We start from the raw sequence: 18,253 nt of genomic DNA, 5'->3' as shown, positions 1-18,253 counted from the left end.
TCTCCTGCGTGGTGGTTCTGCCTAGGCGAAGTATTGGGGGAAAATATCAAGGAAAAACATCAAAAGTGAACTATCCAGGGTTCCGTGAGAAACTTTACGTTGGAAACCCCTGTTCTAGGTAAAACATGCTCAACCAATGACCCTTGGGCCAAATGTGGCCCTCGGAGTCATCTGATGTGGCCCGAAAACTCAATTCTAATTTTCTGAAAATGAACCAAGCAGCACATAACCACACCACTTAAATCACCCGCGACACATCTACAGATCACTTGAGTGACCTTCGATACATTTTCAGACCACTTAAGTGACCCGCGTCCCTACTTAGGATAACTCGAGTAGCCTGCGGTATATTCCCATATCGCTTATGTGGCGCGCGACACGTTTTCAAGCCAATGAAGTGGCCCTGAGGACCTTTGCTCTAGATCGCTGTTTTGGTCATTCACATGCTTTCACAGCCTCTGGTCACTCTTTTGGTCACTCACTGACCTACTTTCTTAATATCTTGGGAGAGGCGGATGTATTTGGAATTATAAACATTTAGCCGCCCTTCTCCCATTCTACTAATTTTCTTGGCCGCTCATTCCTCAAATTTTCCGTCTCTTTGAACTTGTCGCTCTGATCTACAGCCCCATTAAGCCCCCCCCCCCATAAATACGCCCCTGATTGAATGAAGGGGGGGAAACAATGTCCATATATATTTTTACGCAGTGCAGACACCTTTTACAATAATTGTGAGACGTATCAGAAAATTTAACGAATTGCAATTACGATTTATACGTACTTTCAAATGCACGAAATGCACGTTCGGAAACATAATTCGAAAACAAAAATGAGGCTGCCACGAATGAGTCATTTTAACAAACTGCAATTGAGACGACAATTTTCGTTCTGGTTCTATTTCAATTATATTACGTGTAACGAGTGCGTCAAATCGGGGGGGGGGGGCGTTATATAATGTCCGCCAGCCTCTATCTAATTTCACGGATGGTTTTATAGAAAAACTCTTGCGCATTCATGTGCTTACAATCAAAGTAATGGAGTTCTTTCTGTTCCGGTCATTTCATGGACATACGAGTTTTACACTCCATTATTGTTTAGCGACAACTTGAGATACGTGAGAAAAATCGTAACGCTCTCTGGGAAAAATAACCTCCCAATTTTCAAACTCAAAATTTTTATTTATACACTATTATCTCTATCAGATGAAGTATACAGGGTGTACATACTGTAAGTGTCCTAATGCGACCTATATTTCATCAACCGTCCGTCGTAGAGGTATGATTACAGTTTAAAAAAATACTTAAGGAGCGTTCAAAAATTAACCTGTACCAGTTTTTAGAGAGAAAATACAATGTGTAGCAAAATCTAAATATTTATACGGTCACCTTTTACTCTAACTTCCAATGAGAAAGTTGTTCTCCTGCATTCTGAGTCCTCCTAACCAGATCATGGCCCGTCGCTCTGTCTCAAACTTTTCTGAGTCCAGTGGAAGAAATTCTATGTTTTAAGTGCAATATTCGCTGAGATATTCTAATTCAAAATCGGAGAAACGTTTGGAAAGAACGGCATAAATGAGGGGAAATAAGCACTGCTCGTTAGTTTTTGCTGTTATTTCTCAACTTCCCTACGGTTTCTGGATTCAAATATCTCAGCGAATATTGCACTTGGGAACGTGGCAGTTTTTTTTTTTTTTGTTTTGTTTTTTTTGTTGGCTTCTGAATACAGGTCAACTTTCTAATTGGAAATTAGAGCGCGGGGGAACCGTATGAAAATTTAGATTTTTTTTATTTTGTGACACACTGTATTTTCACTCTCAAAACTGGTGCAGGGTAATATTTTACAGTATTTCAGCATTTTTTAAATTTGATCATTTTTGTCGCATCTCTTTCATTTTCTGCACACGGGGGTTAATTAGAGCGGGGCCTACAATTTATTGCCGATTCGAACATGGCAACGTTTTTTTTTTACTCCCCTGGAGGTTGGTGCGCTAACCTCTCGATGTGGGACTCCCTGCGGTAGCAATCTTTTTCTGTAGTCATACCACCGTTTTTGTTGTACCCTAAAGTCAGGAAAGTGTCTGACGAGGTCGAATCGGGTATCGAACTCGCGACACCTCTAAACATCTTTTAGTACTTTAGGCGAGTATTTTTATCGAGGCTATCGGGGCTTATTTTAGGCTATCCCACCCAATTTTTTAATTTGGCATCATACGGCTACGACGGAGGGTTGATCAGATAAAGACCTCATTAGCACTTACAGGACACCCTGTATATAACAAAGTGAAACGAACCTGTATTCATGTATAAGGTGCATTAGCAATAAGTTATGAAAGAACCGTGTTTTACTCGAATCAATGCCCCGATGTAGGTATTTGTCACCGTAGGACTTGCAGGAAAGACACCCTGTATGCAAAGTGATTACTTAATTCTCCTTTGCCGCATTTTACTGGCAAATCGCTGATCCTAGAGGCAAACTTCCAATTAGAAAAAGTGTCCAAATAACGTGCAGAACTCAGATATACGTCATTCGCGATTCAAGGGGTTTATAGTTATTAAAATATAAAGTCTAACTTTTTTGTACCGACACCCTGTCCTCGAAAAACTCAATAGAAAGTTGTTCCCCTGTCTTTCCTGATGCCAAAAAAAACTTCCATGTTTCCAAGTGCAATATTCGCAGAGATGTTAGAATTCAAAAATCGGAGGAAAGTTTGGAAAGAACAGCATAAATAAGGGAAAGAAGCGTTGTCCGTTAGCTTTTGCTGTTCTTTCCCAACTTTCCTCTGATTTTGTAATTCTAATATCTCTGCGAATATTGCACTTGGAAACATGGAAGTTTTTTTGTGGCCCTCAAAAGAGACAAGGAAACAACTTTCTAATTGGGATTTTGAGCACAGGGTGTCTGCATAAAAGGTTAGTTCTTTTATTTTGATAACTAAACAACCCCTTGAAACATGAACAACTTGTATCTTAGTTCTGCACGTTATTTGGATAATAATTTCTAATTGGAAGCGTGCATCTGAAACAGGGGTTTTTAACCCTTTCAGCCACAACCCAGCTACAAGATTAGCTTCACCACCCATGGGTCTGTTTGTTTTGAAATTAATGAAACCGGTGACTCATTAAATGCATTTACAACAGGACTGTAAGTGGATTTCTACGACCCATATCGAAAACCCCGGCGAATCATGTTAGGGTCGTGACCCATAGCTGAAGAATCCCTGGCTGTTAGTGGATTCGTACGACCCCTCTCAGAAACCCTGCAACAGTTCTGGGTCAGGACCCATAGCTCAAGAATCCTTGGTTGTAAGTGGATTTGGACGACCCAACTTGGTCGCAATTGCGACCCATACGTGAAGAACCTAGGTTGAGTTTGGAATGCTTTCTCTAGGATCAAGAGTTAGCCCGTAAAATGCGGCGAGGGGAATTAAGTAATCACCCTGTATATAGAGCATGTTACCGTATAAGCATCATTCCTTATATCAAAGATGTTCTGAGTTTTTAGAATTTTAGACCCATGGGTCCTCTAAATCTAATTCATGGCAGTGTCGATTACAGAAATACAACTCTTTGATTCGAATTTGATTCCATTCTGTTCGTTTCATAAAATATCTCCGGATGAATGCAACCGCTGGTATTGGAGAAATGTCAAGTCACCCCCCCCCCCTCCACTTTAGCTCTTCCTAACGTATATATGAGGAGGTTAAAAAGTCAGAGTGATGTAAGTCAATATTCAACAATTCCAGAAATGCAGTCTAAAAGTGCTAAACTGTTCGAAGAAAAAACGAACAAAGTCTCAGCTTCAATAGTTTGCCACTTAGATTGTAAAACTATAAGAATTTTAACACGGGGCTCTATTATGACACAAGAATGCTAGTGAAACCTTCTTTTTCTCAAAATGAAGATTATTAACTTACACCACTTCCGACTTTAACCCCCTCTTATAATGACAATCAAAAGCCAATTGTTATTTTACAAAGCGAGAATATTGTAATCTTTTTACGAATAAAACAGAAAGAGTGGACGGATGTTATAAAATTTATTTCCGAAATTTACATGTAAAATTCCGTTCAGAAAATGTCAAAGCACAAACACTGATACATAAATACATTTAACACGCGTGAAAAGCGACGATTCTGTTTTCCTAAACACGCGAAGCACAAATCACAGTCGAAAGTCAAATCGTGAGGCTTTTATGGCATCCGTTTCCTCGCCCTGTTTGGAGAGAAGACATAAAAGACATTTACATCTTAATTTCTTGCGTAATGATACATGAGAATTTAACTACTGTCAGAAAAAAATTCCTTCCACCACGACGTATAATCCACACACACACGCGCACATCAACCATTAATGAAATCTGAAAGGATCGCGTTTTTATGAAGAAAAAATTCAATTTTGATTCTTACACTCGCATTTATACGCGTTCTGTACATTTTTCGAAAAATGTTTTCTTTACAAATTAATTACAAAATATATATTTATTTTAACGTATCAGTAAGCTAAACTGGAAGATAATACACTGAGGTAAGTTTTACAGGGTGTCCGGTAATGACCTTTATTTCATCAACCGTTCGTCGTAGAGGTGTGGTTTCAATTTAAAACAAATGCTCAAAGGGTGCTCGGAAATCATCCCGTATCAGTTTTGAGAGTGAAAATACAGCATGTGATAAAAAAAAATTAACTTGTTATTTGTGCTGACCCTGTTTAAAAAGAAGCCTCAATTAGAACGTTGTTGCCCTGTCCCAAAGCCAACAAAAAAGGTTCCATGTTTCAAATTGCAATATTTGCCGAGATGATTGAATTCAAAAGTCAGAGAAAAGAACAGCATAAAAACTTAAGCTTCTCGCCCTCATATTTATGCTGTTCTTCCCAGATTTTCTCAGATTTTTAAATTAAAATATATCCGCCAATACCGCGCTTAGAAACATGGAGATTTTTTTGTTAGCTTTGGGAGAGACAAGGCAGCTTTTAATTGAGTTTTTTTTAGGAAAGGGTGATCAAATAAAAAGTTAATTTTTCCACTTTGTCACACGCGGTATTTCTACTCTCAAAACTGGTAGAAGATGATAACTGAATATACTTCGAGTACTTTTTAAATTGAAACCGCACCTCCATACGAAGAGCGGTTGGTGAGATAAAAGCGGCATTAGCACTTACAGGACATGATCCATAATAAGAAATACAAATGGTTTTTATTAGCGTTTAAATCCTCAGGAAACGTGTGGTAATTCATATCATCGAGAATCCGGTATATTTTCGGATGTACGTATTTTGTGCCCGATCGCGTTCTATTAAATCTTTTTCGTTCTGGCGTAGAGACATTTCATCTTTCGATCTCATTTCTAGATAACTTGGTAGGACGTCTGTCCATACCATTCGTGTTTTGCGCTCGAAATTGTCTTTGATTTAGAGAGTAAGAGTCACGTGAAATCTCTGTAGAGTAAGTACAGAAGATAGCGTAAGCCAAGCGAGTCAATGGATTATCAGTAGAGCCCGGATTGTATGAAAATGCATACGTGCATACAACCGCTTCATTGTAAGGCTATTAGAGACATGTCAAAAGTGTTTTTTTAGTGAAATAGTGTTGAAATCCTTCTATTACGGTATTTCGTTACTGGGCAGCTACAACAAACAAGAAATTAAAAATGCCTAAGTAAAAAAAAATATGTAGAAGTTATTTGCATATGCAGTATGTATAGGCCTACGTATGTGAGGGATATTTTTTGTAAATAAATATTCACTAAGAAATAGAAAATGTACATTTTGAAACATATCAGCTTTTTTTTTGGCCTGGTGATCTTTTAATACATATTTTCTCATTTTTGTTCCATAATTATTAACTTAACGTAATTATTATTGTTTCCGAATTACTAAATTTTTCAAGATTGTGAAGTTTGTAACTTATTTTGGGATTTCTGAAGCATATTTTGAGTGTTTTTAATGCATATTTTGGCATTTTTAAGTGCATATTTTTGTAGTTTTAAGTGTATATTTGATTGTTTTTTAGAGAGAATATGCTGACTGGATGCTGGTTAACTTCCAGATCCACTCCAGCCCATACCCTAACAGGGAACTGGAGAAGCGTGAACGTAGTCCAAACGAGCACCAACGAATTCAAACGTTTCCCGATCAGTGTGAGCAATCTTAGCAAGCACGAGTCTCGAGCAGAAATAGCACGAACTTACTTTGGAAATATTCAGATGACCCTGAACTTTGCTTATTGGATATTCATACTGTGCACCTTGAAGGCGTCAGATTTAAGCTCTGGTTCTCGTAAGAGAGCGTGGGTTCGAACCCCACTCCTGACAAAACGTCAATAATTTTTTTTTAGTAATAAAATATATATCACCAAATACCACCGTGTTAGTCGAATGGGTGTTTGGTTTCATTTTTATACCATATCATGCTCAACCCGTGGCCTTCGAAATCATGTAATGTGGCCCGTGACCCCAAACCTAATTTCATAAAAAAGGATCTAAGCGGCCCATTTACAGATGACTCAAGTGACCCACGGTGCAATTCAAGATCACCTGAGGGACCAACGGCATATTCACATATCACATGAGTGACCCACGGCGCATTGTTTGCACTTCACTACTGACTGCTTGACACTCATAAGAGATGTTTAGCCTATGACCCGGTATGGCCCGCGGCACAGTTCCAGATCACTCAAAGAACCCGTTGCATATGTATAGATCATATGAGAGACCTGCGGCACACAGTTCTAGAACACTTAAGTACCCCATTGCACATTAACAGGTCACTTAAGAGGTTCATGGCACATTAACAGGTCACTTAAGAGGTTCATGGCACATTATCAGATCATTTTAGTTACCCGTGGCACATTCCCAGATCATTTTAGTTACCCGTGGCACATTATCAGATCATTTTAGTTACCCGTGGCACATTATCAGATCATTTTAGTTACCCGTGGCACATTCCCAGATCATTTTAGTTACCCGTGGCACATTATCAGATCATTTTAGTTACCCGTGGCACATTATCAGATCATTTTAGTTACCCGTGGCACATTCCCAAATCATTTGACCATCGGTATATTATTTACAGACAACTTGAGTATCCCGCGACAGATTTACAGATCAATCAAGCGGCCCCATGGCATATTCCCAGATCATTTGAGTGAACCGCGGAACAGTTCCAGATACTCATTTAATTGGCCTGCGACACGTTTTCCCATGAATGAGAGGACCTGCACTCTCATATTGGTTGGACCCCCTTATATCATACGTTCCTAGTTGTCATATCGCATTTCGATCTACCCCTGGTGATTGTGGTGACATCCAATAGCATGTGGAAATTCTTATGAGCTAATTTTTTCTTGATTATTCATTTAAAAAAAATCAAGCTTTTGATCCAGGCAGAAGCAAGCCCCCCCCCCCCTCCCCCATCAGTCATAAAAGAATTATTTTTTTTTACGTAAAACATAGGAAAACATTCACAAGTAGATTGCTATATTACAAGTTACCTACCTTGGTATATATGTCTTCTACCACCATCCTTGAAATCCTGCGCTTACACCGGCGCTGAACTTGTCTGTGGATCCATCAGATTTTCCGCCATCTCCGGCCCCTCCGTTTAACCAGTCGCTCAGCGTAGAAATTGATCCAGTGGACCATTTGCCGTTCGCCGACGAATCTCCATTCTGACTTCCGCCACCTAATGAGCCATCGGAGGACCAGCCATTGCCCATTTCAGATCCGTATTTACCCATCATCCCTCCAGAATCTCCACCAAAATCACCGGCTTGCCAACCCATAGATTCTACGTTTCCACCATCGTTCGACGGCCAGTCTTCGCCACCGCCACCGGAAACAGCGTAGGAATCTCCCGATATTTCACCCGATTTTCCAGACCAGTCTCCACCAGCGCCAGCATTACCACTCTGGCCGGATGACAGACTTCCGGTGTCTTGCCAACCTTCTTGCTGACCAGTGGAACCCGAATTGGACCAATCATTACCAACGCCGCCACTGTCGTGCCCATTTTCGTTTCCATTGCCTTCCGACCATCCGATGGAAATCGGAGATCCAGAAACACCGTTCCATCCTCCGCCCATATTTTCCTTCCCAGAACTAAATTGAGCACCTGAATCGGACCAGCCGCCTCCTCCCCCGTTCCCTGATTCCCCGTCTTGGTTTGAATTTCCATCACCAAAGCTCCCTCCGCTTGACCATCCTCCAGATGAACCCGCGTCATTCGACCAACCTCCACCCGAGTCTCCGTTATTGTTTGACCAGGCACCATCGAACGACCTGCCTTCACCTTTCGCGGCAAATCTAGCACCGGCATCATTCGACCATTTTCCAGTATTTTTGTCGCGAAGCCCAATATTTTTCACTCGTCCAGCCCAGTGGCCGACAGGTGATTTCTTTCCGTTGGCCAAGATGTTTGCTAATTGGTTGGACCATTTACCGGTCGATGATTTATCCCCGCTCGACCATCCACCATTCGAAGTAATTATCTCCCTACCAAGCTCTTTCCCTCGATAATTCAATCCCGCACCACTGGGCCAATCACCATCCGAAGATTGACTTCTTCCAGATTTCGGGATAGATCCTGTCCAGTCCCCTTCAATGGATCGGCCTTGGTTACTACCACTGTTTCCGCTCAACCAACCTTTTCTGATCACCGGATCACCACCACGAATATGGTTCTTGTCTATCATCATGTTTTGCCATCCACTCTTACCTTCCCTTTTATTTCCGGATCCGATCTGCACAGATCCGCGTTCCCGCCATCCCGGTGAGGCTTTTCCACGCGGGTTACCATCGTTTTTTCCGTAGCCACCAATAGAACCCAGGTTCCAGTCCAACCCGGATAATGATGACATCGCTCCATTCCAGCCGCCCGACGTTGTTCGTCCGTCAACCCCGAATTTTCTGGTCGGTACGGAATCGTCTTGAGTTTGGACGTGGACAGGTTTCATAATAGAAATGAGGACCGCCTTCCGAGGCGATGTTTCATCGACGTTTTGCCGTTCATCATTTTGCGTCTTCTCAAGAGTTTTCGCCGAAGATCCAAGAACTGCAACCACCGATACTAATATCTATAATGAAAACCAGTAAAAGCATGAATACATAAAAGCAACTGACTACGTTCAAATGACGAATGTTTTGTCGAAAATAATTTTATAAATTTATTTGAAAGATTGTTTTACACAATCCAAAACTTTTTTATTCTTATACATACATGGGATAAGTAGAAATAAAGTTATGGCTGATTAATGTTTAAAATCATCTGGAACAATGGTTTCAAAGGCAACAAATAGTTTTCAAAAGCATTTTTTTGAAGATTCATTTTTTTTTCGTTACTTTATTTCACGAGAAACCAAATTTCTCAACCAAAAACTGCGCGTGAAATTTTACAACAGCGTTCCAGATAAGATTGAATGTGCAATAAACTAGAATCTCGGCTATATGTTCATAATTTAGTATTTTTTACCGCTGTTAAAAAAATATATATACATTGTAAGGGGTGCTTGGATAGAAAAAGGCTGGAACACGAGGTCGAAGCTTTACGGGAAAAAGTTAGGGTGCTAGAGGGTCCGGTTATAACGGACCCTCTGGTCGTCGAGCCACCTGTTGATGAAGAAGCAATCTCCACGAACAACGACATTTTAGAGGGCGAATGGGTGGTCGTGGATGAGGTAGAGGGGGATAGTGATAGGGGTTTAATCATCGGCGATTCTATGGTTAGGGAACTTGGGAACCGAGTGTGTAGGGATTTTCGGGGTTTCGAGCGCTGTTGTCTTCCTGGGGGGAAGATTGGCAACGTTCGAGACGTTTTTCATCGCCGAAAGTTGCCCTTGCGGGTGATTCTGTGGGTGGGAACAAATCAGGTAGGAGCGAATATTAGTGAGTCTCTGTCAGAGTACCGGGATTTACTATTATCCGCTAGGGAGGGGGGTTCAGATGTGGCAGTGATTCCAGTGCTGCCAAGGGGTAGTAGGGGATATAGGAGTAGGATCCACCAATTCAATATAGGCCTGAAGGACATTTGCTCCTCACTTGGGGTCACGTTCTTGGAGCTTCCCGCATTTACCGATAGGTGGCTTCGTTCGGATGGGATCCATCTAAATAAGAGAGGGGTCTGGGAGGTTTACGATAGTCTTAGGTCAGGTTTTTTACTCCCAGACCACGTAGTCGGGAATGCGGGTTAGTTAATGATAATCACAACAGTACTGACGGGGAATTACCCACCTCTGACTTGGATGGCTTCTCGATTGACAACAAACCACCGGGCAAATTAAAATGTGTGTTAATAAATGCCAGGAGCTTGGGTAACAAGAAAGATTTTTTAGAAACTATGATAGTTGTGGAGGACTTGGATCTTATAGCCATTACAGAATCTTGGGCAAACGATGGGGATGAATCTTTCTTACACATCTCCGGATACGATACTTTTTTGAGAAATAGATCTGATAGGAAAGGGGGTGGAGTGTTGATATACGTGAAATCATGTTTGAAGGCTAGAGAGTGTAACGTACAGAGAAGTGATATTGAAACCATATGGGTTGAACTTGAGAACAAAAGACGTCATAAGCTTATTGTTGGGGTTTGTTACAATCCACCGAATAGGGATCAAAACTACATCGCCAAAATGCACGATGAAATTTCCTACATGTGTAAGCGAAAGAGGGTTCTCATACTAGGGGATTTCAATTACCCGGGTATTGATTGGGAGAACCTTTCATCTGGAAATCAGTATGAAAGAGACTTTCTTAAGTTGGTGCTCGAAAATTTTTTGTATCAGCATGTATCAGAAGCCACTAGGGGTACTGCTATTTTGGATTTAGTTCTTACTAGTTCTGAGGATCTAGTTGAACATGTTTCGGTGGGGGAAGAGTTTTCTTCCAGTGATCATCGTATCGTCAGATTTCACTGTAACTTTTCCTCGGGTAAGGTTGATAACAAAAGATTGGTTCCTTGTTTTCGGAGAACTAACTTTGATGTTTTGCGAAGAAGGTTAGCGGAAGTTTTCAAAGACCGGTTGGAATCAGTAGGGGTGGTAAGTCAATGGGAAGAATTTAGTACGAAGCTGTCCTCTGTTTTGCACGACGTCATACCCTTTGTTCGAAAAAAGCGTGTTTGTACATCACACCCTCTATGGTTCACGGATAGCGTGCGGAACCTTTATCTTGAAAAGAAAAGAGCATTCAGAGAGTATAAAAGTGGACGAGGTGACCTATCATTGTTTACTGATAAAAGAAGACTGTTGAAGAAAGCGATAAGGGATAGTAAAAAGCAAGTTGAATCTAGGTTGGCAGATAACATTGGCTCTGACCCAAAATCATTTTTTCGATACGTCAATAATGGATGTAAGGGGACAGTTGGCCCCCTCTCGATAGGAGGCTCAAAAGTAGAGAGCAATGTAGGCATGTGTAGTGCTTTCAATGACTTTTTCGCGTCGGTTTTTAATGGAGATAATGATATTCGATATACGGGTGTTGCATGGGGTAATAAAACGCTCAACGATATTCAAGTGGAAGACGTGGAGGTCCTAAATCTTCTAAGAAATGTATGTGCAAGCAAAGCACCAGGACCAGATGATATCTATCCCAGGGTTCTCAGGGAAGGTGCTAATGAATTGTTGGGGCCAGTCGCACAGATATACAGGAGTAGTGTTGCTGAGGGTATCGTCCCGAGAGATTGGAAACTGGCTAACGTTGTTCCGATATTTAAGAAGGGTAGTAGAGAAGTGGTGTCTAATTATCGTCCAGTGAGTTTGACGAGCTCCCTCTCGAAAATTTTGGAAATTATCATCAAAAGGCAGTTTGTGAAGTGGATAGACGAGAATAATGTATTGTCGGATAATCAGCATGGGTTCAGGAAGGGGAAGTCATGTGTAACTAACCTCCTTTGCTTCTATGATTACGTGACTAAGGCTTTGGGTAAGAGCAAAAATGTCGACGTTGTTTACCTTGATTTCCAGAAGGCATTCGATCGGGTCCAACATGGCAAACTCTTGAAGCGTTTACACGAGATTGGAATAGGGGGCAACTTGCTGAATTGGATAGAATCGTGGTTAAGAGATAGGTCGCAACGAGTTATGGTGAACGGGGAATTCTCTGGTTGGACAGACGTCACAAGTGGAGTTCCTCAGGGAAGTGTCCTTGGCCCCATACTTTTTTCACTTTTTATCGATAAACTCGATCAGGGTATCGATGGAATTACTAGCAAATTCGCAGATGATGTGAAGCTAATGGGGGTAATCGGGAATGAAAGCGATAGGGAGTTGCTCCAGACCAACTTAAACAAGATTGCAGCATGGGCAAATGAATGGAGCATGACGTTTAGCGTAGATAAGTGCATGGTCGCTCATTTTGGTTCGAACAACCAACGGTTCTCTTACGAGTTGAATGGTGTCACTATCCCGGATGCAACTAGAGTCACCGATTTGGGAATTCTCATTGACGAGCGACTTAAGTTTTCTGAACATTGTTCAGCGGTTGTCAAAAAATCGAATAGAATGCTTGGTCTCATTTTCAAAAAGGTCTCTTCGCGTTCTCCTAAAGTCATTCTTCCTCTTTTTCGAGGCTTAGTTCGTCCTGGACTGGAGTATGCTGTAAGGTTTTGGAGACCATACCTACAGAGGGACATAGACTTGGTTGAAGGGGTGCAGAGAAGAGCTACGCGTGTCCTTATTGGCACACAGGGCTTGAGTTATGAAGAAAGACTTCATTTTTTGAATATGTTTACATTGGATGAACGCAGGTGTCGAGGAGATATGATCGAAGTGTTCAAAATTTTCAATGGGATGGATAGGATGGACCATGAACTTTTAGTACACCGCCAATCGACTGCTTTTACAAGGGGACACCAGTATCGATTGGTGAGGGACAATGCAAGGTTATGGTGTCGCAGGGAATTTTTCTCCAATAGGGTTGTTAATAAATGGAATAGCTTACCCCCGGAGGTAGTAAATTGTAACACAATTGACACGTTTAAAAAGAAATACGATAAACATGTTGGGGTAAATCGAGAAGCTATCCATTCTTAGAATAAGACAACCATAAGTATTCTTTATGGGCATCGTATAATATTTTATCATGTGTATATATTGTTTGTAATTTGTGTTAATTGCATTTTTAATTGGGTTGCTGTATTTTTGAAACATATGACAACCATATTTTTATGGGCATCTTTTTATCAGCCACCTCGTTGGGCATTTTGCCTGTTGTGGCGTTGTATTTGTATTTGTATTTGTATTTGTATTGAATTTTTCTGTCAAAATTCACGTATTATTTGACGAAAACTGTCATTATGTCAAAGAATATTTTGTATCTCCTTTAAAACTTTCAGATATCACTGCACATGTGATAGCCATAGCAACATACAGTACTAAAAACTATTCGAATTTATGCTGTAGTTTTCAGTGTACAGTGCCTGGCGTAAGTGCTGAAAATAAGCTAATTTTGAGAACATAACGTAAAACATATTAAAAAGTCGAAGAAATATTTCAGAAATTTCACTTTATTTCCTTGTTTTATGTAGCATTTATGATTGAAACCACACCGTTTTAAAAGAAAGTGCCCCGCACGTAGTCAATTGTCTTGAAAGTCATCTTGGATATCAAATTCTCCAGGCATACTGTCTCAGAAACCACGTGCTATCAGAAAAGACAAGGGGTGACTCTCGATATATTCCAGCCTATGCACTAAGATGTGTCAAAGGTTATTTGCGTACGAGCATATTCAGAAAATGGAAAGAAATAGCATACATTATGGTAGATGAACGTATTAATCTTTTAAGCGGTTTTTAAAACTTCTCTGATCTGCATTATATCAGACACAGAAGAGATCACTAAATCCCCTGCAAAATGCCACTCCTTTTTCAAGAATATTATTTTTTCCCCGATTATGTGTGCATATGATAATTATTTCCTCCCCTCAACTCCGGGAATTAGAAAAAAAACCCGGCTAAATACATGGTCAAAAAGTCCATTATACCAATTACTTTTCTCAATAATTTCTGTATTTTAAAAAATACATCTTTTAATGTCATTTCAATAGAAAACGGCTACATAACCGGCATGATAGGGAACTAATTAGGGCTGCATCATATAAAAGTACAATATTTTTTTCTATCTAGAAAAAAAGTTGACTCTTCGTTGGTGTCATTTTTTGAGAGCTGCTGAAGTGTGTTCAAAGATTTATAAAAGCGCACCAAATTCAGGGGAATCGGAAATGAAATCCAAGGTAAAAGCTATTCAAGTTTGCTAAACAAGGTATTTTATCTGTTTATAAAATATCATCAAAATCAAGACAAACAGTATATTTTACACTCAGTTAACCATTTTATGTAATTGAAAATCCTCTCTGAATTAATGAAATTGCTGAGCTAATATATTATTTCAGTTTGCGTTTTTATGGAGTTATGATTTCGGGATATTTCTCGATAATGCACATCATTAACGAAAAACATCCCGAGATCATGTCGAGGTGTTGAAAATAAAAATCACACACTTCAACGCATCATTGGATCACCCTTTTATTAAAAATTAAACGCACATTTTCATCGCGGCATTAATTTCATAAAATTCTCTCAACGCTTATTTTGAGCCATATTTGCATTGATGTTTCATCGCTATCTTTGGTGGATTAAGGAAGAGTCGAATGATTTTTCGGAATTTTCTGTAATTAGTTCTACAATCTTGTTAATTGCATTTTTATTGGGTTGCTGTATTTTTTAAATATATGACATCCATATTTTTATGGGCATCTTTTTCTCAGCCACCTCGTTGGGCATTTTGCCTGTTGTGGCGTTGTATTTGTATTTGTAATCTACAGGTGCTAGATTGGAGTTAGCAAGTGGGGGGGGGGGGGGGGACACCAGTTGGATAGCAATCAAAGTGTCCGAGCGGTGATTCCTGCTCTTTCAATCAATTTTTGATAGACAATATATTTTTGCATCGTCCTTTTGGAATATCCCATCTTCTTCAGAAGAGAAAATATTCATTGATGGGTAAATACCGTCCGTTCAAGTACGGATCCCCCCCCCCCCCGCAAGCGAAATGCGATAGTTCATGAAATTTTCAGAGAACTTCTGTATGATGATAATGCTGCATTCAATAAATCCGTGGAAAAGTACCTGTATCAACCTCTAATTACCTGTTGATTAAATGAAAAAGTCAAGAAAAATTCGACAAAAAAGGGGGAACGACTCAAAAAAGTCATGATGGAGGAAAAAAACAAAAATTTGATATTCGCAGATTTTTGATATTCGCAGGGAAGAAACAGAGTGCTGGACAAGTTCTATAAAACACTAAAGGCACAGCGTGGCGAAATGAAATAAAGAATGGGGATTTATTTTTTCTTTGGATCAAAGCTGACTTTCTGACAAATCACATCCATTAAGACACACAGGTGCCATCATTGTTTTCCAGAAGCCCGAAAATCGCAGTGGACACCGACAATAAGTGGAGACAAAACAGAAATAACATGGAGGTGAACCGTAGAACGTTCATACTGCGCGCAATCAACGAGACCAATTCTCGATACGTTCGTGAGAACCTACATCACGTGCATCGCCGTCAATTATTTGCTCATCGTATTCAATTACAATATCGACGCAATGGTCACAAAGTTCAAAAAAGAAAACGCCAGTCACGCGCTCAAAAAAGAATGAAGAAAAACAGAAATGAATTAAACGTTCGGGTCACGTAATAAGACTGTCGCCAGAGCCTGTCACACGCACGACAAACGGAAACACAAGAAATAAACAAAACTAGAACACTTTGTTTTTTCCTCGTGACTTATTTTTTTTATGGAATGAATTAATTCTTCATTCAATGAATGAGAGAAATTAAGTCCTTTTATTTCCCCCCCCCTTCTCGTCTCTTTCCCTTACGGCAGTGGCTCCCGAAACGTGGGTCGCGACCACCCCCCCCCCCCGGGTTGTCGTGCTAATGAAAAGGGAGAGGGGGAGTCGCGAGAGTGGTTCTCCAAATTAAAATCGTCGGAATTAGAAAATTATTTTCTATTTTTCTTAATGTGAGTAAAAATTTGTCAAGACCAAAAAATGTCTTTATTCGGCTCAGTTCATAAAAGCGAAAATTGGTGATATAATGGAGTTTTCGTTATAAACGAATTTTAGTTTTTTTGCGCTGTAGAAACAAAAATGAAGGAAAAAACCACTGAGTTAGAATAATTATATCTTTAGTCTATGGAAAAAACAAATTAGATAAACTCAGCTTTCTTTTCCCTTTTATTCTGAACAACTTTTGCTGAAATATGCATCAAGAGTTGACTGTTACACAATGTTTATCGTATAACAAAATTTTGCACTTTGGGGAACGCAGCAGTTTCTGCAACTGGAGAATTCGTTATACTTTACAATGTCCAATAAAATTTTAGACACAGAAAATGATCAAGACCTGTTTTGCCTAGTATCCAGTTTTGAAAGATTCCAAGAAAGGAGAAAGGGGAAAAGGATGTTTTCAAGGGAAATACAAGTAACAACGACGTCAAAACCAGAGGTCGTGCACCACTTGTTCAACCAACACACCTACGGAAAGAATTATGTGTTTTTTCATCTCCTATATAGAAACAAAAAGATAAGATACAGCATATGGGTCTTATCTATAAGAAGATACTGTCGTGGCCCGTTTATAAATAAATATAGTGAATATATATATAGTGAATATATATATATATATATATATTATATAAAATAGCGTTTATATGTGAATAGAGTGAACAAAATGCCGCTATTTCCTCTGTCTCCCTGTTTTGTATAATTTTTAAAGGAAGGGAAAGGAGAACATGTTGCCCGAGAATTTCCGTTTGGCGTAATAGCGAATGTTCTGATTTTCAGTGATAAATAACTCGCTATAAACGATTTTTTTTTTGTATCTCCGACATTACTTCTTTAACAATCACTTGCGAATAACTCGTAATAGCGAGATTCTCATTATAGGCCATACTCGTAATAACTGACTTTTACTGTATGCAGCGTTCCAAATCATTGGTGGGCCGCTGTTCCGCGACCATTGATTAAACAATTGGACCACCGAGAAAAAAGTTGTAGTGGTCCGTCGGACCAGTAGCAAAAAAGACCCATGTATGTAATAAATCTTTCTTTTTCAACGTTAGGTGTCAATAGAGCAACAGACGAAAATTGTGATTAGCTCTAATTTTTGGAATTTTTTTTTTTTTTTTTGGGAAAACGTCATTGAAACAAAAACAAACATGACTTGCCCTTATATCCGAGGTAGTTGTTTTTCATCAACGTTATAAACACAATGTTCATTAGCATTATACTCTATGGGAATCAGTGCAGACCGCGAATTATTGACGTTATACCCGAGGTGTCGTTATAACGAAGTTAACTAAATTTTCCGTGAAATGTACGTGCACAGTATCGCGTAGTTCAGAATAGTCACGGCATGGAACCGCCTCGTGTCATTACAAGAATTCGCTCGATTATTACTAGTAATTACAAAAGTTGTGGATATACTCACCAAAGTGATCATGTTTGGATGTTGGTCCGAATGTATTTGTTGCCCCGAGGCTCGATGCTATCCCTTTTATACGGCAATTGTTTCTTGTCTGTCGACTCCTTTGTCCGCGAAAGGAAAAATCCATCGACCTGTAGCGAATTCATATTTGAATATGGGTGAGGAATGGATGAGAAAAGTCCATCATTCATGTGGTCCATCACTATTGTGCCGGAAGGAATCGACCGCCAGCTGAGACATTTCCTCACGTGAAGGAAACGGGCTGCACGCAATTGACTACCTACGCTCTTGTGTCTCTCATTTTCCGTTTCGGTTAAACGAATACCAAGACACTCACTATATAGTGCCGAGCGCAATATAAGTGTACTCTCTCTTTCTCTCTTAATTTATTTCATTACTGTTATTATTTCAATATCTCGACCGCTATTTTTTACGTCTTTGTCACGAAAATTCATGTCGGATTCGAAGATGAAAAAATGAACCGATGGACCGATCTGTTATGATCGAATCCAGTGTTTCCCAAAGTGGGCGCAAAATCGCCCCCTGATGGGCGATGGAATGATCCAGTGGGGCGATAGAAGCTACGAGAATAACATTGGATCCTATGAGTTCGCTCGAGTCGGGGGAGGGGGAGGTTGAGTGAAAGAAAAAAATTTCTGCAGAACAGGCGATGGAACAAAAAGTATGGGAACTATGATCTAACCCATATAGTTTTCCAAACTTTTTTGTACCACCGCCCCCTTCTTCAGAAATGTATTCCCTCCATCGCTCCCAAC

General features: G+C 40.0%; 1 protein-coding gene across 1 annotated transcript; it reads right to left on the bottom strand.

Annotated features, from left to right (window-relative positions):
• Positions 1-4,066: 4,066 nt before the first annotated feature.
• On the bottom strand, positions 4,067-17,564 carry LOC149070632 (uncharacterized). The gene is made up of 3 exons (XM_089249003.1): positions 17,481-17,564; positions 7,490-9,066; positions 4,067-4,211 (listed from the first exon to the last, which is right to left on the bottom strand). The coding sequence occupies exons 1-2, from the start codon at positions 17,490-17,492 to the stop codon at positions 7,507-7,509; spliced, it is 1,572 nt and encodes a 523-aa protein (XP_089105129.1). The 5' UTR covers positions 17,493-17,564; the 3' UTR covers positions 4,067-4,211; positions 7,490-7,506.
• Between the last annotated feature and the right edge of the window lie 689 nt (positions 17,565-18,253).

The sequence above is a fragment of the Pholcus phalangioides genome, unplaced genomic scaffold (genome assembly GCF_987345545.1).
Source record: "Pholcus phalangioides strain wild (caught in Gottingen) unplaced genomic scaffold, Ppha-v1.0 ptg000021l_1, whole genome shotgun sequence".
Lineage (NCBI taxonomy): Eukaryota > Metazoa > Arthropoda > Arachnida > Araneae > Pholcidae > Pholcus > Pholcus phalangioides.
Note: the sequence above shows the minus strand (reverse complement) of the source record. Positions and strands in the feature narration are given on the sequence as shown.